This window comes from Mirounga leonina, unplaced genomic scaffold (assembly GCF_011800145.1).
Source record: "Mirounga leonina isolate KUSES-001 unplaced genomic scaffold, KU_Mleo_1.0 Mir_447, whole genome shotgun sequence".
Taxonomy (NCBI): Eukaryota; Metazoa; Chordata; class Mammalia; order Carnivora; family Phocidae; genus Mirounga; species Mirounga leonina.
Window position 1 is genome coordinate 12,163,223 of NW_023270757.1, and position 23,380 is coordinate 12,186,602.

The window sequence follows — 23,380 nt, forward strand, 5'->3', positions numbered from 1 at the left end:
TCTGTTATTGTAAATAAAGAATTAATTATTCACATGTAACATAGATGATTTAGTATATAAAGCTTTAACTCTGAAAAATTTGTACCAAATTATAAGGAATATAATAATATTTTTATGCTGTCTTTCTTCTCTCCGTATTTAAATCTCCAGAATCTATTGGTAAGTGCTTAGTTCTGAAGCGCACTTCACCCCCACTAATTTCCATATCCAGAATATTATTATTATTATTTTTATTATTATTAATAAAATGCATGGCATGCATTTTACTAACTGTCAGTGTAGACACCAGATCTTGGTAGTGGCGCGCACATGCACACATCCACAGAACTGTTATTGTAAGAACACTGTCTAGAAAAATAAAATAGTACACAAGTTGTATCACACAAATGTAGCATAGTGAGAAGCATAAGATATTCAAGCAACAGTGTTTGTTTCTAGTCAGTCATTAGTATTTCCTACAACAGTATATATATATGCGTATCTATATATATACTTAAATAGATTAGCCAGTATTTTTCCTAAACTATGTCTTTAAAAAGTATTGTTTAGTTTTTATTTATTTTTTTAAGAATATGAGGCATATAAGATATGATTCTAACCCGATATGACCCCAGATCTAAGAACTCAGTTGCTTCTCTGAGAAGGCAGCGATGCCTATTGTGGTCTTTGCCCTCTGTGGTATAATGCAACTTGCTTTTGTAATCTAATAATACTATCTAATATATTCCTGTTTTACCAGTATAGTAATTCAAGTTTCTTTTAAGACCTTATTTAATTCTGTAAATCTAATTTAATTCTTCTCCCCAGCCCTAGCCTCCTCCTTCTCGTACTAATGCTTCTTCTTTCTAATCTTATTTGCATTCATATTATCCACCCAGGTGGTACACCAATAAGAGGTAAGAGTGCTGAACTAACGTTCACAGAATGATCTTGCTCATTCTTTCTGTCCTCTCATCACTCTCATCTTTGTCCTGTTTTCAACATCATTCCAATAATATGTCCATCAACTTTATTTTTTCCCTTTGTACTGTTTGGTTATGATCAGTGACTCTCATATTGTGAGTTTTCCTTTTCTTTTCCTTTTCTCTTTGTTTTGTTCATTTCTTTCTTTATGGAAATGATTATTTAAGTTGTGATATGCTTCAAAGAAAGCATATCCAGGTCTCTAGACCACAGACCAGTCACAGCGTACCATCTGTCCCTCTTTTTTTCCTTTTCTTCTTCTTCCTTTTTCCTTTTTTTCTTTTTTTTTCTTCTTTTTCCTTTTTTTTTTTTTTTTTTGTCCAACCGGAGAAAAAAAAAAAAAAGATCATTTTTTTCTTCCTTAGCTGTTCTTGTTCTGGACCAAAGCCAAGATGGTCTGGAGAACAGTGGCAGACATGCAGAAGACAGCCTGGAACATCTGCTTTTTGTCTTTATCTTTCAAAAGGTTTTTGCTTTTGTTTTTCGATTCTTTTTTCTCTTACTGTCTTAAAAGTCAAAGAATGACTCCCCTTTCCACCTGATCCCACTCGCCTACTACCTGACCGCAATGTTTTTTCCCCCCACTTCTTTTTTTCTTGGATTACTCGCCTCTGGATTTTTGGATCTTCTGTCCTTCAGGCTATGGAAACAAAAGGTGCTCAGTATTCTTGGTGGTATGTGATATTGCTGGTTTTTCATACTTTGACTCAGTGTTCATTTCTTTTAGAATTCTTGTTTTGTATTTTTCTTGGGGCTTTGTGACACCACACTGCTAATCCCACTGGTGGATTTTGATGGGTGTCTTAGGGGATCCGCCTCGAGGTCCTCAAGCAGTGGTTGGTTGGCTCTTTCTCGCTGGCATAGGCCGTGCTTTTTAACTTTTTTAAAACCTTCTAATTCAACTGCTCTTTGTTTTTCAGCAAATGTAATAAATGATTGTAAGTCGTGGCAAACTGTCTTTCTTTTCTTCAAAATCTGCGTGTCTTAAGGGAGTTTTGTTTCTTTAAGTAATATTTTCATAATATATAATGACTAATTTTAATTTTTTGCTTTGTGCAGCCTTTTTGTACTTGCTGCGTATTTTTGCCTTTCTTCAGCAGAAGACTTTCTTGAAAACCCGGCCTGGTTTTTTTTGAGCGTACCTATCTTTTGCGCCACTTTTGGTACCACAAAATGGAACAAAACAAAACAAAACCAAAAATTAATCTTTTGTTTGATTTAAAAGCCATACTTCCTTGAAGCAGTCTCACCCATCTTCATTTTATTAGTCTAGGAAATGAGAATATTAATTATGACTAGAAGTCTTGCTTGGGAAAAGAGATAATTGTTTTCTTATGCTAGCATTGATGATGTAAAGAAAAATAATCTGTATATGTTTTTCTCATCGCATCATTTTCTGTCTGTGCACCTTAGCGAGAGATTGAATCGACGTTGAGCGGACCTTCACTTTGCAGGGCTTTTCATATTGTTAAGAGGTTTAGCTTTCTGCTCTGAGAAAGCCTTCTCTGACCACCTCTTTGGCACTATATTTTATATCCATACAGGCGCCCTTCAGATCGAACAGAGCGAAGAATCTGACCAAGGAAAATATGAGTGTGTTGCCACCAACAGCGCGGGCACTCGCTATTCTGCCCCTGCCAATTTATATGTCAGAGGTAGGAATGACGTCACCCTGGCATCGCTTCCTCATTAAGACTCAGGGGGAGTTGAGAGACCCACAAGATCTGTGTTGTTATGTCAGTAGGTACCAAGCTGATACGCTAGTAATTACAGTAGCTGAAGCATTTTAGTACATAGAGAATTAAAGATCTTAACCCTATTGTTAAAAAAAAAAATGACAACTTTTGAGTTAAACCTATCCTGAGGCTTGAAGTTTGTAAGTATATTTGCATTTTTACATCTCAATTTCTACTTTTACTGCATTGATTGAACTATGTTTGGCATTTGTTTGAAGTTCTCTTCTTTTCCTTCTTTTTTTCCGTTGCTGTTTCTCTTCTGTTTCCTTATCAAACCCTGAAATAATTGCTTGGTGTGCTACTAATCAGTTTTCTGTGCAACTCCAAGCATAAAAGCGTTTATGTCTTCAAGACCTCTGCTGCAGAGCTGTAAGGATAAAGCTGCTAACTTAAAAACAAACAAAAAAACAAGCAAAAAGAAAAGGTGCTCCATGCAAATAGCGCAATTATATTTCCTTTCTTTTTATACTTTTTAAAATTTATGAACAGGTGGTTTTATGTATGTGCATATGTCTATGCATATATTTGCACACATTTTAAAAAGTTATTAATATTCTGAAAAGTTTAATTTTCAATTGCCCTGGAACCCTGATTGTATTTTTAACAAATAATCTTAGTTGTCCTTGGGACAAGAATTGACTTATAAGGTTACATTCATATTTTCTCATAAAGTAATATAAATGGTTACATTTTGAGCTTATGAATGGCTCTGCCTTTCATTTCAATTAGAAAGAAGTATTTCTTCTTCCCCAGAGTTTTCCAAAGCTGGTTCCTATAGCTTTTTGTTCAATGGAAATGCTCTTATTCCTGGTCTACGTGTCTGTGAATAACCACAAAAGGCATGGGTGGGGGTGGGAATAGATTAAAGACTGCAAGGGCTTTAAGTTACAATAAGATGGGTTTCCTTAGGAAAATACCTAGCTTGATTTTGAAATTTTTATTTGAGATAATTTTGTTTCTGTGGGGATGTTTTCCTCTCCTATCTTTCTCTAGAGTCCGGGGTGGGAGAATATGAAGAAACCATTTCTTCTCCAAATTCCTTGAAAGCCCCTTGATCTTTTTTCTTACAATGGTGACCTCCTTTGCTGCATGAGGCATGTGAACCTTCTTCAATGGAAAAATTTCAAAATGATGCTAGCTATTGTTTCTAATACCGTATTAGCCCATGAGGTGTGTAACGTTTTCAGCTGAGGTAGGAAGGATTAACTAGAGCAAATAAAGATATTCAAGTAGCAGTTGAAAGCCTTGATATGGCCTTTTTACTCTCTCTGTGTTTCCCTTGTTTTTCTCCTTTCCTCATTTCATTGTGTTCTGCATCAAACCCCCTACATCCCTCAGAGCTGCGAGAAGGTTGGTGTGTTTTTTACTTTTTACCCACCTTACAAAACTCTTAATTAAACCAATAACAAAGAATACAAATGAAATGAATGTAGCTGCATTGTGGTCTTCTTTTGGTTAATGGTATGTTTCAGCAGAGAATGCCCTGGCCCTGGCTTCCAGTGCTTGCTGGTGGTATCTAACCGTGGTGCATGATGGGCGAGAATGTACCTGGGTGCATGGTAACTGGTAACACTTAACTCTCTCAGGTCCCATGAACTCGGTCAGTGTTCCTGCTTTCCTTCCTGCTCCACTCTTCCCATCTCCTGCCTCACCTTAGTTTTTGTCTTACAAGGATGCCTGCTGCCCATAGAATGACTTTTTGTAGTTGTTCTCCTAATCCCAAGCATGAAGACTAAACTCTCCTCTATTTTCTTGATATGTTCTTTGACACCGTAGAGCCTCCCGTGGCTCCTGCTTGCTTTGTGTAACCTGTGAATTGGCTGCAGGAGGCATGCTTAGCTCTCTCTTCTCTGCCTGTCATTCACCCCTGAGGCCATCACAGCAAGCCCTCTCGAATCAGCAGAGGTTTATCTCAACCTAATGACAGCCAAAAAGTTTACAGACAGAATTATTTACTTATCATTTTCTTGGGGTTATGAGGTTGTTTGTTTATTGACTTATTTAGAATTTAAAAAATCACTGTATTATCCATATTTAAGGTATGCTCCTAATGATTACCTCTTGATCTAAAATACTCCTGGTGTAATGTTTTGCCAATAAGAGCCCAAGATGAAGCCTATTTGTCTCTTGCCCTCTCCTTGTCCAAGACACATGTCTTAAGCACACATAAACATGCAGATTATCTGAAGCAGGAACACTGAACTGTAATTGCTTGGTAATTTTTTCTGTGTTGCATTGCTTTAATATGACCTCTTCTCTCAATATCATGTTTCATTGTATGTTTTAGACCCAGTGTCCTTCCAATTGAACATAGGCATAAAAAGCCTCTTACCTGATTTTGTTACCATCATCTATGTCGTTTTACCTTAGATATGAACTGAGTGGAATCTTGAATGTGAAATACCCAGCTCCCTTCCTGAATTTGCAATCCTTACCTTTGACACTGTAGCTTAATCTAATGTATTCCTTCTTTGAGCCCTATCATCCCTTAAATCCCTGTTTCAGTCACTGTATTTTACCTCCTCCCTTTATGTTTAATGCCGTTACCTTGTTATTTCTTCTTTTGTCATTGTTGTCTTGGATTCCAGCCATTTCCCCATTGTCCTAAGCATGGGCCTTGAGACTTCATCTTGTGCATGCCTTGCATGACCCAATCCAGTATCTCTACTGGCATTGGCTTTGTTTCTTCTTCTGTGAGCATAAATTGATATGTGTATATATTTCTGTGTCTGTTCCAGTGTTAGTGGAGGTCTTGAGGCTGCATCCACTCTGAGTCTGAAAGCAAATAAATTGCACTTTCGTGTCCTCTAGATGATGTTTTCCAGGGTTGGGATGTGACAGTGTGGTCCCACACATACATTCACATCAATTGGAAGTGCACAGCACTGAAGTTGGTTTTGATACTCAACTTAAACCTGCTGGTGACCTTCCAGCCCCCTTTTCTGCACATACATGCATGCATAAGATCTTTGCTATATGCATGCATGTATGTGTTTTTGTGTTTATCTTATGCATGATTTTTGTGTATTGTTAGTTTGTAGATAGTTTTTTTGTTTTGTTTGTTTTGTTTTGTGGGGCCCTTGTAGGTCTGAATCAACTTTTGTATGAATGTGTCTAAGATATCAATGACTAAACTAAATACTTTTTTCTGTGTATACACATACCATACTTGTATGGTCTGTATTATCCACAGTTTTTCTTTGTTTTGTTTTTGGAAAATCCACAATATGTTTCAATTGTTTAATTGTGTTTGTACAGTGCATGTCATATGTTTAACAAGCCACTTTATCTTGCCTTTTATTTTATCATTTTCCCTTGTGTTTTGTTCCAGTTCGCCGTGTCCCACCAAGATTCTCTATCCCACCTACTAATCATGAAATCATGCCAGGTGGAAGTGTTAATATCACCTGTGTGGCCGTGGGGTCACCAATGCCTTATGTGAAGTGGATGTTGGGGGCAGAAGATCTGACACCGGAAGATGATATGCCAATAGGAAGAAATGTACTAGAACTGAATGATGTGAGACAGTCAGCAAATTACACCTGTGTGGCTATGTCAACACTGGGTGTCATTGAAGCAATAGCACAGATCACTGTCAAAGGTACGCTTAATGGTTTTTGCTTTGAGGGTCTGGGTACATTCAAGTCTCCTGACTAATGTCCCTACAAAGTCTACCCTTGGAATTCTAAAATGAATCAATTCATCTGAGTTCAGTTTTCAAAGTCTAATCGTATCTATGGTATCGTTTAAAATACACGTATCTAGGTAGGGAGATTCTTAAAAGGACTGATAGCCTAAGTAATGATAATCATCAATATATTTAACAATCCGCTGGGCCGGAGCAGTAACCAGGCAGATTGAAAAACGTTAGACACTGTCAACCATTATGATAGAACTGATGCAAACAGGTTTCATATTAACCCAGAACTCTGGTGAGAGTGCATGATAGAAAAATACAAGTAAGTATTAATAAATGCTCAAATCCATGAAGACAAAAGAAAAAGAGAGAATTAAATCAGCATGATCTAATAATAGATGTTTTAAAATTTTGATGGGTCTTATCATTAAAAATCAAACTATAAGTGGCATTATATTCTATTTTAACTTTAACTCTTATCTTCAATACATGAAGTGCTCAAAAAATATTATTTTATTTAAGTGCACTAAATGTAACCGAAGTTACAAATTTCACAAATATTTTTAAAACAAAGAAAACAAAAGTAAGTGTGTGGGGTACCAATTGTTTTTATAAGTGTTTATAGAATTCTTGAATGCTTTTGTAAAAACAGTCAGACTGAGGATGACTTTAAGTTCTTGCAAATGTCTGGAACTACTGCAAAAATGAACACAAATTATCTTTGCTTTCCAGGAAGTATGATCCTAAAAAATGTAACACACATGTTGTAATTGGTGTCATATCCCCTACCAAGCATATATATCAAATATATGCAATTAAAAAGCAATAATGTGACATGAGAACAAAAGTACATGCCATTGTCAACATTTTAGTCATTTAAAATAGTAACGTTGTATTGAATATCCGTAACTGTATTCAGCATACTTAGACTTATCCATACGTATAGGCACAAAACCTATACTGTGCAATAAATGTGACAGCAAAGCTAACGTCTGTTAAGTTTCAGTAAGCACACCTTTAATTAGCAATATTTTTACTTACCTTAATAATTCAGAAACACATCTAGGGAAAATTTGGATCATCTACTTTTTGAAAAATGTCAGTCCAGTATATTTGAACATTTGTTCAAATGTCTTTTTATTATTATTTTCAGTAAAATCCCTTGGCTAAATATTATCATTCTATAGTTCTTAGAGTAATATGCAAATATTGAATCACCTTTCTTATAATAACTAGTTCAGTTTCAAATATTTGAAGGTTTACTGAAGACCTTCAAGAATTCAAAATCAGGAGTCACATTAACTAATATCTTGTTCAACTTCTTATCTTTGTTTTCCAGGTTCTTGCCATTCCCTACCCTCTCCACCTCAAAAATAAATAAATATAAGGGTGAATCCTGTAGGCAAAAAAGTAAATCAAAACAAAAAGAGCAAGTGGAAGAGAGTGAGGATGTGTCCCAACTCATTCATTCAGTTGGGTGTTCATTCAGTTAACACTGCTAGGCGGTATTCTAGGTATTGGAGATACACATGTAATCAAGTACAAGTTTGCAACTCTTGAAAAGCTGCCATTCTAGAGAGTATTATACTTTTTTGCCTTTATGTTGACAAGGAAAAAAAAATACAAAAGGGCTGATCATATGAGTGTTACATTCTGGGTTTTCTCTCAAAAGTTAGGTGGTAGCTATAATTTCAGGTATTACTGATATTGAATATAGACTGCATATTATGATAGTAAACTGCTTTAAAAAGTTATTTGTGAATATGCTTTAATTTAGTTCAACATTTTTGAATATCAACATTTTGAATATAATAATAATATTAACTAAAAACATGAATTTGAAATTAATCAATTTGAAATTTACTATTCTTTCTTACCTTAAAATTCTTGGTTAGATTATTTTGTTTTTTTTAGGATTTTATTTATTCATCTGAGACAGGGACAGACAGACAGACAGAGAGCATGAGTGGGGGGAAGAGAAGAGGGAGAGGGAGAGGGAGAAGCAGGCTCCTCTCTGAGCTGGGAGCCAGACTCCATCCCAGGACCTGAGGATCATGAACTGAGCCAAAGGCAGATGCTTAACCATCTGAGCCACTCAGGCACCCCTAGATAATTTTTTTAAATTATAGTAATATTATCTATGTCTTATAACTGGAAAACAATATGGATATTATTCTTCCATAGTGATTTAATGCCATTTGAATATATTACAAATTGGGTTCTTTTCAATGTTGGTATTTAGTTATATCATGTATTTCTTGAAGCAAGAGGCTAATTGGCCAAACTCTTGGTTATAATAATAGTAATAATTGCAATTAATGTTTTTTGAGGGTGCTGGATACATTCTGAGAGCATTACTGGAATAGTTCATTAATCTTCACAGCAAACTCATGAAATACAGTTACCCAGCTGTACAATACAATCCAGTGATAGCTCTTCCCATTTTCCACATGTGAAAACTAAAGCAAAAAGAGGTTATGCAATGCATCCAGGATCACATAGCTAATAACTGGTGGATTTGAATACAAGCCTCAAATTACAGTGCTCTAATGTGCTTTTAGTAAAAGGAGATTTGTCCCCTATGCATCTTACTATACATCCTACCCACTTAGAAAACAATCTTTTGTTATAATTTAATCTAATCAAATCTTCAGTAGATAACATAATTCTGTTATTCCAGTAGTAGAGCTTATGGATCTTTGTAATATCTTAGAGCTGATGGGTATTCACTGTCCTTTTTTTCTCCTCCTAAGCCTTACCCAAACCTCCAGGAACTCCTGTAGTGACCGAGAGCACAGCCACAAGCATCACATTGACGTGGGACTCTGGGAATCCTGAGCCTGTCTCTTACTACATCATTCAACATAAACCTAAAAATTCTGAGGAACCTTACAAAGAAATTGATGGGGTGGCAACGACACGCTACAGTGTCGCTGGACTAAGTCCCTACTCGGATTATGAATTCAGGGTTGTTGCTGTCAATAACATTGGGCGGGGACCTCCCAGCGAGCCTGTGCTAACGCAAACCTCAGAACAAGCACCATCCAGTGCCCCACGGGATGTACAGGCGCGGATGTTAAGTTCAACCACCATTTTGGTACAGTGGAAGGAACCTGAAGAACCAAATGGACAGATCCAAGGATACAGAGTTTATTATACAATGGATCCCACTCAACACGTCAACAACTGGATGAAGCATAATGTAGCTGACAGCCAAATCACTACTATTGGCAACTTAGTGCCCCAGAAAACATATTCTGTCAAAGTTTTGGCTTTTACCTCAATTGGAGATGGTCCTCTTTCAAGTGACATACAAGTCATCACTCAGACAGGAGGTAAGTCTGGTTCTGGATGGAGAGTAGGGAAGGAGGAAAGGAGTAGGTGCTAAGAGGTGTGAATGGTGAAAACAAAGAAAGGACAAAGATAAGTATGAATTTTAATTTTTGAAACTTAGAGTTTCTAAATGAGAGGTTAAGATAAGACATCTGGAGCAGAACAGGCATGGATACCTGAAAGACTAAGTAATACTTTTAAGTAGAGGGATGCATTTAGCATCTTTTTAAAAAATTTGTACCCAAATGACTTGAAGATTTTTCTGAATGAGATGGATGAGTGCATCCTCCATGCAGCATTTTGAGAACTATCCTGCTTTATACTAGTGACTCTGATAGAATACTCTTACAAAATTATTTAACTTATGAAAGATTGGGTGGTTAGGCGCCTGGGTGGCTCAGTCGGTTAAGCGACTACCTTCGGCTCAGGTCATGATCCTGGAGTCCCTGGATTGAGTCCCGCATCGGGCTCCCTGCTTGGCAGGGAGTCTGCTTTGCCCTCTGACCCTATCCCCTCTCATGTGTTCTCTCTCATTCTCTCTCTCTCAAAATACATAAATAAAATCTTTAAAAAAAAAGAAAGAAAGATTGGTTCAAGATAAAGTTAAAAATAAAACCATTTGTCAGGGGGCCTTACACATTTAAATGTCTTCTATTTTCTAAGCAGCTACCCACTAAAAATACTCTCCTAATGGATTTTTGACTTTTTTTTCTTTGTATGGCTTCGTGGGTGGAGAAAGACAGTTATCAAGATCCTAGATCAAACTTTGGGGCCTCATTGACTCATTTTACTGGGCATTCGGGCGGACATCACACTATTTTATGGAGAAACACTAGGCCTTTCAAGTGGTTTTATTTTCATAAGTGGATATAAGACCTCTCTGGTCTTTGATTCAAAGGGATCAATTTTGCCTTAGGTTGAGAATATGACATAGCAACTTTCTTCTAAAGTTTATTCTTGAACATCTGAGAACTATTAATTTGACTCCTATGAGGTGTTGACACCTCATAACTTGCTTTAATCTCAGTGTTTTGGCAGTATGCTATTGGTTTGTTCTGAGAATCTACATAAAAACCATATTATTAAGAAACATATTATTGGACAGAGTAGTTATAATCTGTAGGTGTAACTCATTGGTAATCTTGGGAATGAATTTTCTGAGGTGTCAGAACTAGATAAACCTATGTTTAACCCTGACTTGTTTTCATGTTTCATGTCTTATGAATCATGTCACTGAGGGTGTTTACCTATTTTCCCTGGCTACTAGAGATCTCAGAACATATTTACAGCCTGCCTGAATTTTATTTTTTATACTGTTGTTGTGTTCTTGCTGTTTGCTCATGGATTTATTATTTTCTCTAATAATATGAAATATAGCTATAAAAAATATACCTCATCATAATTATACTAAAAAACATTCATATATTTTCCCTACTTGGCTTTTGCAGTTCTTCTGTACTTGTTATATTAATATACAGAAAAACACTGTAGATTAATTTTTCTATATATCTCATATTGGAAAATGTAGAAATCTGTGTATCTTGTTCTTTTTCTTGACTAAAACTGGTCAATTGTTATGAGATTATTTTTTATTACACTATTTCAGCAGCTCTCTATTTAAAGATAACAGAAAATATATATGAAGAGCATATACCTGTGCTCCAGTTTTTCTGATTTTTCAATGGTGATATATTTTTTAAAGATTTATTTATTTGAGAGAGAGAGAAGAGAGAGGGAGAGAGAGAGGCGGGGAGGGGCAGAGGGAGAGAAACTCAAACAGACTCCCTGCTGAGCATGGAGCCCAGACGCAGGGCTCAATCATACCACACATGAGATCAGGACCTGAGCTGAAATCACTAGTCAGATGCTTAACTGACTGAGCCACCCAGGTGCCCCTCAGTGGTATATTTTAAAAATCCCTAGTTTTGGAGTAATATAACCAGAGTTTGAATCCTGGTCTACCATTTTTAGCTCTATAACCTTGGACAAGTTACTTCATTTCTCTGAACTTCAGTTTTCTCATTATCAAAAATAATAGCCACCTTATAGAATTTAGAGGTGGTATTTGGTTTCTATGGCTGCTGTAACAAAATACCACAGACTGGGTGGCTTGAACAGGAATTTACTGTCTCTCCATTCTGGTGGCTAAAAATCTGAGATCAAGGTGCATGGAATTGGTTCTTTCTCAGGGCATCTTCCAGCCCTCTCTCCTAGCTTCTGTTGTTTTGCTAGTAATCTTGGCTGTTCTTGCTTTGGAGAGACATCACCCTGATCTCTGCCTTCATTGGCACAACATGTTCTCCCTGTGTGTGTGGCCTTCTGTCCAAATTCCCCCTTTTCATAAGGATTCCAGTCATAATGGATAAGGGCCCAACCAAGTGACCTCATCTTAAATAATTACATCTGCAAAAATCTTATTTCCAAATAAGGTCACATTCTAAGGGTTAGGAATTCAATATATGAAATTTTGTGGGTTACACTTCAACCCATAACAGCACTATAGATTAGGTAATAGATAAAAACATTTTATAATTTAATAAGTAATATATAATCATCATCATATTAAAAACAGCTACATATGCTGGGTACTCTGCTGTGAACTTTGCATGTATTAATATTACTACCCAGTTAGGTAGATGTGGAATTACCCCATTTTCCAATGAGTAAATTGAGGATTGAAGAAGATTCAGGAACTTATTTTTCGGGCATAAGGTTGGTAAGTGGGAAAGCAGAATTTAAATCCAGGTACCCCAGCTACTTTAAAGCATCATTATTTTCAAATTAATAACTTGCTTTTGTGATAGTTTCAGAGCCTGCTAGATTTTTGTGCCCACCAGGTGCTCAATAAATAGAAGCAGTAAACAGTCATTCATTTATTCATATCTTTATTTAAGAATTATATGTAATTTACCTTTGAAATACTTGAGGTAGCTATTATATTATCCTAGTACAAAAGTACATTAAACCATTTAGATGTAAAAAAAAAAAAAAAAGCTTATCTGAAAGTAGTGAAAGGTATACCTCTTTTCACAGGTTATTATACTTGATCGCTAAATTTGGTGTTAAGTTTTCAAACCACATATTTAAACATAGGAATCCATAATGTTTTATAACTTTTTTTTTGTCTGATACCAGGAAGATTTAGGTATCTTAGACACCAAATACTTCATGGAACTAAATCCAACCAAAATGTAAGAATCCTTGGGAATAATGAGAATCTTTATATTCAGAACAGAGAAGACAGACAATAATGCTCTTGGTCACAGTTTATTGAAAGATATAGAACTGATGTTTAAATAGACCATATTTTGGTTTTCTGTATCACCAAAGGACATAATATGACATAAGCCATAACTCAGTTAAGGCAGTGCTACAACAGGGACAATTGAGTTAATGTGATCCAGGGACTCTGAACTTAGAAAAATCTGGATGAATGGGTCACAGATGCATTAGAAGAGTTGTTCCCAATCTGTGATATTTTTACATTATTTCCAAGAACCTTGTATAATAGTTGTACTTTTAATATCCATTGATTGAGAAGATATATAATGACATAATGACTTGTGCCTGCCAAGATCAATAGGCTAAGAAAACCTTCCAAAATAGCACAATGATTTGATCTATTCCCTAGGCTTAATTAGCAAAGGTCATTTGATGTTAGTGGACACCTGCCAAATACAATGATGTTAGTTCTAATATAATTAATGCTGAGCTGCTCCTTTTTTTTCTTGCTGACTATTTCTTAGAATCATAGCTAGGGAAAAACATCAGTATGAAATATTCTTTTAGAGAGGCTATAGAAAATTTGAGGATATAATTATTTTCACTGCAATTTTATCTTTCCCAAACCTATGAAAATTTACTAAGATGTATATATTTCTCAAGTATAATTTAATTTCATATATACAAAGATATAAATTTCTATGTCCTCTATATCTGAAAGCTGTTCATTTCATTTTTTATCTTTAATTTGCTGGCACTAATAGTCCTGTTTTTGTTTAAAACTGGACTCTGAAGAAACAGTATGTAGTAAAAAATTGACTTTAAAAGGGAAGTTGTAACTTTTGATCTCATCTAAGATTATTGTTAACATATAGATGTAAATGGAGGATTGATAGCAATTTATGTGTTTCTGAATAATACAGAAAATCGATATATGATCTATTTATAGTCAATAATATTTCCCCTTAATCATGACTGTTCATACAGTTGATAATATTAAGTGATTTTAAATGGTCTTCGATATGAAAATATTTTGGTTAAAATAATTATGTTCTAGAAACACAGGTTAATCTTCCAATTTTTCCATAACTTTAAATCTTGGCATTACAGTCAGTTGCCACTAGTTTACCTTAAAAATGTGGAGAATGCAGTATATATGCCATTGTCAAGGGAAGAATTTATATTGTGCTAGAAAAAGATCTCTACTATTAGAATACACATTTTAAAAGGATGTCTTTTTATATAGTTTTCTTGTATAGATAATGATAATAAGAATATACGGTAACTATATTGTATAAAAGAAGTACCAATAAAACTGTGATAAAGAATGTAGTGAATTACATCTAAAACCTAATGCCCTAAAATGTTGCCTGATGTTCATGCTAATTGGAGCCATTCTAAATCTGTTAAATCCTAATGTCTGTTTTTTTTTTCTTTCTTTAGAAAACATATCTGACTTCTAATTTTTCTGTGCATTTAACAGATTCTTGGGAAAAGATTCTTGATTTCTATGTGTATACATTAGTAGTATAGGTCTTTGGAAGGAAAAGAATTATGTCTATCTACTAAATAAATACTGAGTGCCAACTTTAAACTTTTTGAAGAAGCTAATTCTACTCCAAATTCTGGGCGTTGCAGAATTGTTATTTAAAAAAAATAAAAAGTAAAAACAACAACCAACAAAAAACTATGACATTTAGAGACATGACAGTTTAGGTTTCCAGAACTTGCTAAAGCATTTCATTAGTATATGTCAACAGGCCTAAATAAGCAAACTAGAAAAAGACTGATTTCCCATTTCCCAAGTTATGAGTACAATTTAAATGCATTCTTAAAATAGTTTTAGCAAAGGAGCTAAAAGGAATTTGAGTAAAGAAGCTCTGGATGTAAATACAACTGTAATAAAATTTAACTTTTCACACTGATGTTTAATGACAATCGAGAGTAAGATGTGTGCAGGTGCTTGTGTATTAAATACTTATTTTATCAATGATATATTTTATACTATATCAATGATACTTACAAATCAGACTCCTTGTTTTGAATTTTGTTTTGTTTTACTTCCTCTATAATTCTGGTGTTGCTTTTATTATTGTTATCATTTATTAAAATGCTAGATATATTTTCAAAAGTGTACCTTATTAAAGAACTAAGTATTTTCTCAATAATAGGTTTCCTATTTTCTCTGAATATATTTCGTATTTATAATATGGCTAAGCGAAATTGTTGGCTAGCCATTTACTACATGTTAACCCCTATCTCTTTAGAGATATTTGCTTAATTTTACTTAAGTATTGATATCTTCTAATATTATCAGCATTTCAGATGACATACAGATATTCCCTTCATCTCTCATTCATTCTCCATTCCTTATCTTTGAGTTGCCTTCAGGTATTTATATGGAGTATAATAGTAGTACTACTCAAATACTTTACATCCATCAATGGGTTTATAATCTTATTTTAGAGAATTGATAGCTAATATTTGTATTTCCTTGTGGACATTAAATAATCAAGAAGAAAAGTATAATGCTGACACCACTTTACAGAATACAAACATTTCTTAAATATAGTTTTAAGGAAAAATTATAAGTTCTACCTCCATTTCCTCTGCCCACATCTAAATTCTAAATTTGGTTTATGGTCAATAATATCACATCTCTCTTGCTAATGAAGAATGATTGTACTGAAGTTTCTGGATGGGCTTTTTAAATTTTTCCCATGAGTTTCCAGAATCTCAGAGTTTCCTATAAAATTTATGTTCAGTTAATTGATGAGGGAAATACTGTAACACAGAAAAGCTCTTAAATAAAAGAATAAATAGACACAGACAAACAAGAAGTGAAGATAAAAGATTGCCAGTAAGGTTGAGGTGTAAAGACTGAGAACATTTGAAGAGAGAGAGAGAAGGGAAGGAGGGGGTAGATAACACAAACATAAATGTTAATAGAATCCGAAGCCACCATAATTGACACACAAGTCTAACAGAACATGAAGTACTCCCTGTGTTTCCAAATAGTACAGAGAAATAAGACCATTTGGAACCCCCTAAAGTGCGTCTTCATATACATATATTACGACCATTAGGACTACTGTGTTTGAAGAATGTAAAAATAAATCCATTAATTTCACAGCTTTTTTCTTTTACTTTGACTCTCAGTCTTATTGTGGTTGTTTCAACTATGGCTAAATGACTCTGAGGAAGCATCTCTAAGTGGATCTTCAATTCCCAGGGAGATCTAAGTAGTGGCACCTTAAGGTGTTTATGAACATAGAGCCTGATATAATAAAAAGGTCTTTTAAAGCACTGGTCCATTTGCTGGATTTCGCCTGTAGACATAATTTGCCCCCTATCGTGTTTTTCAATTAATTTAAATTAATTCAATTAATTTCCAATGGTTAAAAATGGAAAGATTTCACCTAGAAGATTCACTATCAACTTCTGTTGAAAAATCAGAAGTTAGGCAAGTTTGGACCAACGTTCCACAAAGTTGCAATCTCCTGGTGCTGAATACTACCAACTCCTTCAGGTGGGCCGGGCAATCTCCCATTGGCCCCAGACCCCACCCGGTCTCTAAGTGATCTGCCTGATACCTCTGGACATTTGTATTTCTTTTTTTTTTTTTAAGATTTTATTTATTTATTTGAGAGAGAGAGCGAGAGAGCTCAGGAGCAGAGGGGAGGAGCAGAAGGAAAAGCAGGCTCCCCGCTGAGCCGGGGAGCCTGATGTGGGACTGGATCTCAGGACCCTGGGATCATGACCTGAGCCGAGGGCAGACTCTTAACTGACTGAGCCACACAGGTGCCCTGGACATTTGTAGTTCATCACAAGTTTAACATCTAGTAAATTAAATTACCCCCCAGACCACTTCAAAAGAAGGGCAAGATAGAAGCCGAGGAGGAGAACCTTGTATATATTATTTGAAGTCATCTGACCACTATTTATTTTGTCCAAGAATAAAATGAACAGTACACCCTCTGAAGCTTTGAGCCTGTTTAATTCATTATTTAGAGGGAGAGGTGTCTTAATAGAATTGGAGGGTCAGATGAAGTTTGTGTCACTAAATAAGGATGAAACATTGAGACCCACTGGGAATTTGTTCAAGACAAATTAAAAGCAAAAAAAGTAAACAGTTTAAATAAGAAAAAGTTAATTAGATTCCCAAAATGTTTTCAATCAATGTCAATTTATTATTAGCATTAGGCAGGGAGGAAATACATAACAGGCAGTTATAATCCTGAGAGTAGCCCTTCAGTTCTGTCCATGTTTTTAATTCTTGACAATACTGTGTTCCAGTTTGGTCTAATTCAGGAGTTATCATAAGGCTTTCTTCTTTCTCAGATTTGTGGAAGTTGGGAGAAAGAAAAAAGGAAACAAAAGTAGAGAGAAAGAAGTGACCACACACATATGCATATGTGTGTGTATTTTTAGGCTGAGAATCCCTTTAATCATCTGAATATTAAAATCCAATCATAACTTCCCCATCTGTCTGATTGTTCTTGGCTTCCATTGTTGCTCCTGCCAGGCTTTTGGTATTTCCTGTTTAGAACTAATGTGTTCTCTATTTGCTTTGCTATTTTCCTGTTTATTTTTCCCTCTTCGTCCGCCCCCCGCAACCCTTGCTCTTGATCTTTGATCTTCTTTTGTCTCAATTTCTCAATCTGGCTGATTGTGTTAGGTCTCTCACTGGGTGAGTACTTACAGAAAAAAAAGAAAAGAAAAAAAAAAGATACCTTGTTTAGAAAGTATGTTCACAGAGCCATCAAATTAATGAGTATCTCAAGGCCTGTGATAAAAAAGGAGAAAAGATGATGAATGCAATTAAAAATAAGAAGCATTGACTATTGGCTGCCTTATGCATCAGTCCAAACATGAGATTGTATGCTTACACATGAGGTACATACATACACACACACGCACACACACACACATACACAGGTTAATGCACCAGAGGAATAAAATAGGAATACTGGAAACCATTCTGGTAGATCTGTTTAGACTTTGATTTCTTTTTATTTTTTATTTATTTATTTTTTTTAAAAGATTTTATTTATTTATTTGAGAGAGAATGAGAGACAGAGAGCAGGAGAGGGAGGAGGGTCAGAGGGAGAAACAGACTCCCCACCGAGCAGGGAGCCCGATGTGGGACTCGATCCCGGGACTCCAGGATCATGACCTGAGCCGAAGGCAGTCGCTTAACCGACTGAGCCACCCAGGCGCCCAAGATATTGATTTCTTTTTAAACAAAAGACTATTTTAGTCATATTACAAAGAGATGACTATAAAAGAAAAAGAAAATAAAACATTTTATATTTCCAAAGATCTTACTAAGGAAAACGATGCTTCAAGTATTATTTAAGAAATTGAAGTCATACATCAGTTACAAAGTATATTATTTTTCCTAAGTTTTTCAGTGTTTATGCCCATTCACCAAAAACACTTCACATGTTCTTTTTCCCTCTAGTATAAAGTATTATTATTACTGTTTTTTATTAAATACACACAGAATTTACTTGTGAGAATATGGACATATGGTCAGTTATAGCACTTTAAGACGTGCCACAATATCAGGGGTAATGATCCAAGTAGTGAATGGCCAGCATGGCCTGGGCACCAACCAATCAGGACAGACACTGGCCAAGGACGAAGTAAGGTTAGCTGGGCCAGTGATGCCCTGAACGGCATTACCCTTGTGCGTAAGGGATAGAGGACCTAATGGGATTTGATGTTAACCAGGAGGTTGGGGTTAGTAATCCCTATTCTAATACAGCATTTGAGTAAAGTGTTTTAAACTGGATATATGTCCCATTTTTTAATACATCTGATGCATAGCTCTTTCAAATTGTCTACTGCATGGGTTATAATGACTAATATGAGAATTATACATGACATCTGCTAAATTACTGTATGTCTGATAATAAACATATTCTCTAAACTTTTTGATTTGTGTAGTAACTTAGCTCCATCTCACTAGGGACAATATTAAATTTACATTAGGCCTAGTATATTAAGTCACTTAAAGTCAATTAGGAGTATGCCTGGGTGGTTCAGTCAGTTAAGCGTCTGCCTTCAGCTCAGGTCGTGATCCCAGGGTCCTGTGACCCAGTCCTGCTTCAGGCTCCTTGCTCAGCAGGGAGCCTGCTTCTCCCTCTGCCTGCCACTCCCCCTGCTTGTGCTCTCTCTTTGTCTCTCGCTCTCTGACAAATAAATAAAATCTTTTAAAAAAGAAAGTCAATTAGGGATTAGAAGTAATTATTTATAAGGGATAGTTTTTTTTTTTTTAACCTCTTTTTCAAAATGTGGGTTGGTAAGAAAAATACTACATGATTCTGGTTTACCAGTAGGTTTTGTTAATGAAGTGAAGGTGGGATTTTATAAACCTAACCGGAAATAATTTTGAAAGTTAAATGCAGTGCTAGAGAACAAGTTCTCGGTTGTAAAATAACAATGGTTTTTATGTATATAGCACTTGTTATGATTTAGACAATATTGATTCCAAGTGTATTATATAAATCATCTCACTTATTATGTACAACAATATTATGAAATAAGCTTATTATTCATGAGATCAGATTTATTATCAGATTTATGTTCTATTCTGTGTTTGATAATTCTCCATCTTGTATAGATTTTAAACTGATCAAGAACAAGTGCAGTGTTAAAAATATTCTTGTACCTTGAAGGAGGAAAAATGGACTATAAACAATATTAAGGACCTAGCTCTCCATTAAGCTGCACATGTGGACACATTTTGAGAGGTTTAAATAGATGCACTAGTGGAAGGGTTTCGAAAACTCATGGTGATGATGAACTCAGTCCTTTGCCTTCCTGTTTTTAGTACCAGGGCAACCACTAAACTTCAAAGCAGAACCTGAGTCTGAAACAAGTATTTTGCTGTCTTGGACACCTCCACGTTCAGACACCATTGCCAACTATGAACTGGTCTACAAAGATGGGGAGCATGGCGAGGAGGTAAGACTGCCTCTCACCTTCTGATCATTCACTATCCTGGGGCACTACTCTACTTTTGTGTATTCGCTCAGGTTCTGCCAAAAGGTCAAATATCTATAGAGCACTTTGGTGGAAAAGATTTATTCATCAAAAAAGGAACTTGACCAAAAAAACAGAATATTGATTTCAAGCCTTTGGGGGTGGAATGAAGCAAACACCAACAACAAAACAACTGTTGTCCCTCTTTCCAGGCTTCCAAGCTTCTTCTGAAAGTATCTAAAAGAATATACCCCATGAGACTTAGGGACTTCCTTTATTTCTCTTCTGCACTATGGTAATTAAGCCATATAGTACTTAAGTTAAATGACTTCCAAGGCTTTGGATGGATGAATTTTTCCAAACTGGTTTCAGAGAGCGAGGCCCTGTAGCAAATGTTTATTTGTATGCCAAGAGTTATTTGATATGAATGGGAGTATATATAATGTTTGAGTATACTATGCAAATAAAATAATTATAAAATGAAGAAGTCTGGCAATTGTTGATAGTTACTGAAAAGAGAAACAAAATCAATATAACTAATGCATATATTAAGAGGTATAGTAAGGATTTCACATATATTGAGTCATTCAGTTCTTACAGTGGTGTCATGAGTAAGTTCTTACTTTTAATCGATTTCACACATAAAAAGTGAAGACACAGAAAAGGTAAAACAGATTCCCCCAAATCTCACACTACTGAATGGCAGAACTGGGATTTGAAAATCTAGGCAGTCAGGTTCCAGAATCTATCCTTTTTTTTTTTTTAATCTTTGTGCAAAGAGTTTAGTTTTAATATTACTTAGTATTTTAATATTTAAAAATAGGGTCCTAAGAGAAAAATAAGTTCTTACTTTTAATCCGTTTCAGACATAAAAAATGAAGGCACAGAAAAGGTAAAACAGATTCCCCCAAATCTCAGGTTCCAGAATCTATCTTTTTATTTTATTTATTTATTTATTTATTTATTTATTTATTTATTTATTTATTTTTTATTCTTATGTTAATCCCCATACATTACATCATTAGTTTTAGATGTAGTGTTCCATGATTCATTGTTTGTGCAATAACACCCAGTGCTCCATGCAGAATGTGCCCTCCTCAATACCCACCACCAGGTTAACCCATCCTCCCACCCCCCCTCCCCTCTAGAACCCTCAGTTTGTTTTTCAGAGTCCATCGTCTCTCATGGTTCATCTACCCTCCGATTTCCCCCGCTTCATTCTTCCCCTCCTGCTATCTTACTCTTCTTCTTCTTCTTTTTTTTTTTTTTCTTAACATATATTGCATTATTTGTTTCAGAGGTACAGATCTGAGATTCAACAGTCTTGCACAATTCACAGCGCTTACCAGAGCACATAACCTCCCCAGTGTCTATAACCCAGTCACCCCATCCCTCCCGCCCCACCCCCCACTCCAGCAACTGTCAGTTTGTTTCCTGCGATTAAGAATTCCTCATATCAGTGAGATCATATGATACATGTCTTTCTTTGTTTGACTTATTTCGCTCAACATAATACCTTCCAGTTCCATCCACGTCGTTGCAAATGGCAAGATCTCATTCCTTTTGATGGCTGCATAATATTCCATTGTATATATATATACACCTCTTCTTTATCCATTCATCTGTCGATGGACATCTTGGCTCTTTCCACAGTTTTTGGCTATTGTGGACATTGCTGCTATAAACATCAGGGTGCACGTACCCTTTCAGATCCCTACTTTTGTATCTTTGGGGTAAATACCCAGTAGTGCAATTGCTGAGTCATAGGGTAGCTCTATTTTCAACTTTTTGAGGAACCTCCATACTGTTTTCCAGAGTGGCTGCACCAGCTTGCATTCCCACCAACAGTGTAGGAGGGTTCCCCTTTCTCTGCATCCCCGCCAACATCTGTCGTTTCCTGACTTGTTAATTTTAGCCATTCTGACTGGTGTGAGGTGGTATCTCATTGAGGTTTTGATTTGGATTTCCCTGATGCTGAGCGATATTGAGCACTTTTTCATGTGTCTGTTGGCCATTTGGATGTCTTCTTTGGAAAAATGTCTGTTCATGTCTTCTGCCCATTTCTTGATTGGCTTATTTGTTCTTTGGGTGTTGAGTTTGATGAGTTCTTTATAGATTTTGGATACTAGCCCTTTATCTGATATGTCATTTGCAAATACCTTCTCCCATTCTGTCGGTTGTCTTTTGGTTTTGTTGACTGTTTCCTTTGCTTTGCAAAAGCTTTTTATCTTGATGAAGTCCCAATAGTTCATTTTTGCCCTTGCTTCCCTTGCCTTTGGCGATGTTTCTAGGAAGAAAGTGCTGTGGCTGAGGTCAAAGAGGTTGCTGCCTGTGTTCTCCTTTAGGATTTTGATGGACTCCTGTCTCACATTGAGGTCTTTCAACCATTTGGAGTCTATTTCTGTGTGTGGTGTAAGGAAATGGTCCAGTTTCATTCTTCTGCATGTGGCTATCCAATTTTCCCAACAGCATTTGTTGAAGAGACTGTCTTTGTTCCATTGGACATTCTTTCCTGCTTTGTCAAAGATGAGTTGACCATAGAGTTGAGGGTCCATTTCTGGGCTCTCTATTCTGTTCCATTGATCTATGTGTCTGTTTTTGTGCCAGTACCATGCTGTCTTGATGATGACAGCTTTGTAATAGAGCTGGAGGTCTGGAATTGTGATGCCGCCGGCTTTGCTTTTCTTTTTCAACATTCCTCTGGCTATGCGGGGTCTTTTCTGGTTCCATACAAATTTTAGGATTATTTGTTCCATTTCTTTGAAAAAAGTGGATGGTATTTTAATGGGGATTGCATTGAATATGTAGATTGCTCTAGGTAGCATTGACATCTTCACAATATTTGTTCTTCCAATCCATGAGCATGGAACGTTTTCCCATTTCTTTGTGTTTTCCTCCATTTCTTTCATGAGTATTTTATAGTTTTCTGAGTACAGATCCTTTGTCTCTTTGGTTAGATTTATTCCTAGGTATCTTATGGTTTTGGGTGCAATTGTAAACGGGATCGACTGCTTAATTTCTCTTTCTTCTGTCTTGTTGTTGGTGTATAGGAATGCCACTGACTTCTGTGCATTGATTTTATATCCTGCCACTTGACTGAATTCCTGTATGAGTTCTAGCAGTTTTGGGGTGGAGTCTTTGGGGTTTTCCACATAAAGTATCATATCATCTGCAAAGAGTGAGAGTTTGACTTCTTCTTTGCCAATTTGGATGCCTTTGATTTCTTTTTGTTGTCTGATTGCTGTGGCTAGAACTTCCAATACTATGATGAATAGCAGTGGTGGTAGTGGACATCCCTGCCGCGTTCCTGACCTTAGGGGGAAAGCTCTCAGGTTTTCCCCATTGAGAATGATATTCGCTGTAGGTTTTTCATAGATGGCTTTTATGATATTGAGGTATGTACCCTCTATGCCTATACTCTGAAGAGTTTTGATCAAGAAAGGATGCTGTACTTTGTCAAAAGCTTTTTCTGCATCTATTGAGAGGATCATATGATTCT

The 23,380-nt window shown here is 35.9% G+C and overlaps 1 protein-coding gene across 1 annotated transcript in view; it reads left to right on the plus strand.

The window, feature by feature from the left end:
• PTPRD (protein tyrosine phosphatase receptor type D) overlaps positions 1 to 23,380 on the plus strand; it is a 1,111,022-nt gene that overhangs the window by 897,684 nt on the left and 189,958 nt on the right. Inside the window, exons 8-12 of the mRNA XM_034987987.1 lie at positions 151 to 159; positions 2,508 to 2,618; positions 6,031 to 6,300; positions 9,090 to 9,671; positions 19,730 to 19,863. Of these exons, the coding sequence (XP_034843878.1) occupies positions 151 to 159; positions 2,508 to 2,618; positions 6,031 to 6,300; positions 9,090 to 9,671; positions 19,730 to 19,863 (1,106 nt within the window). The remainder of the gene's footprint in view (positions 1 to 150; positions 160 to 2,507; positions 2,619 to 6,030; positions 6,301 to 9,089; positions 9,672 to 19,729; positions 19,864 to 23,380) is intronic.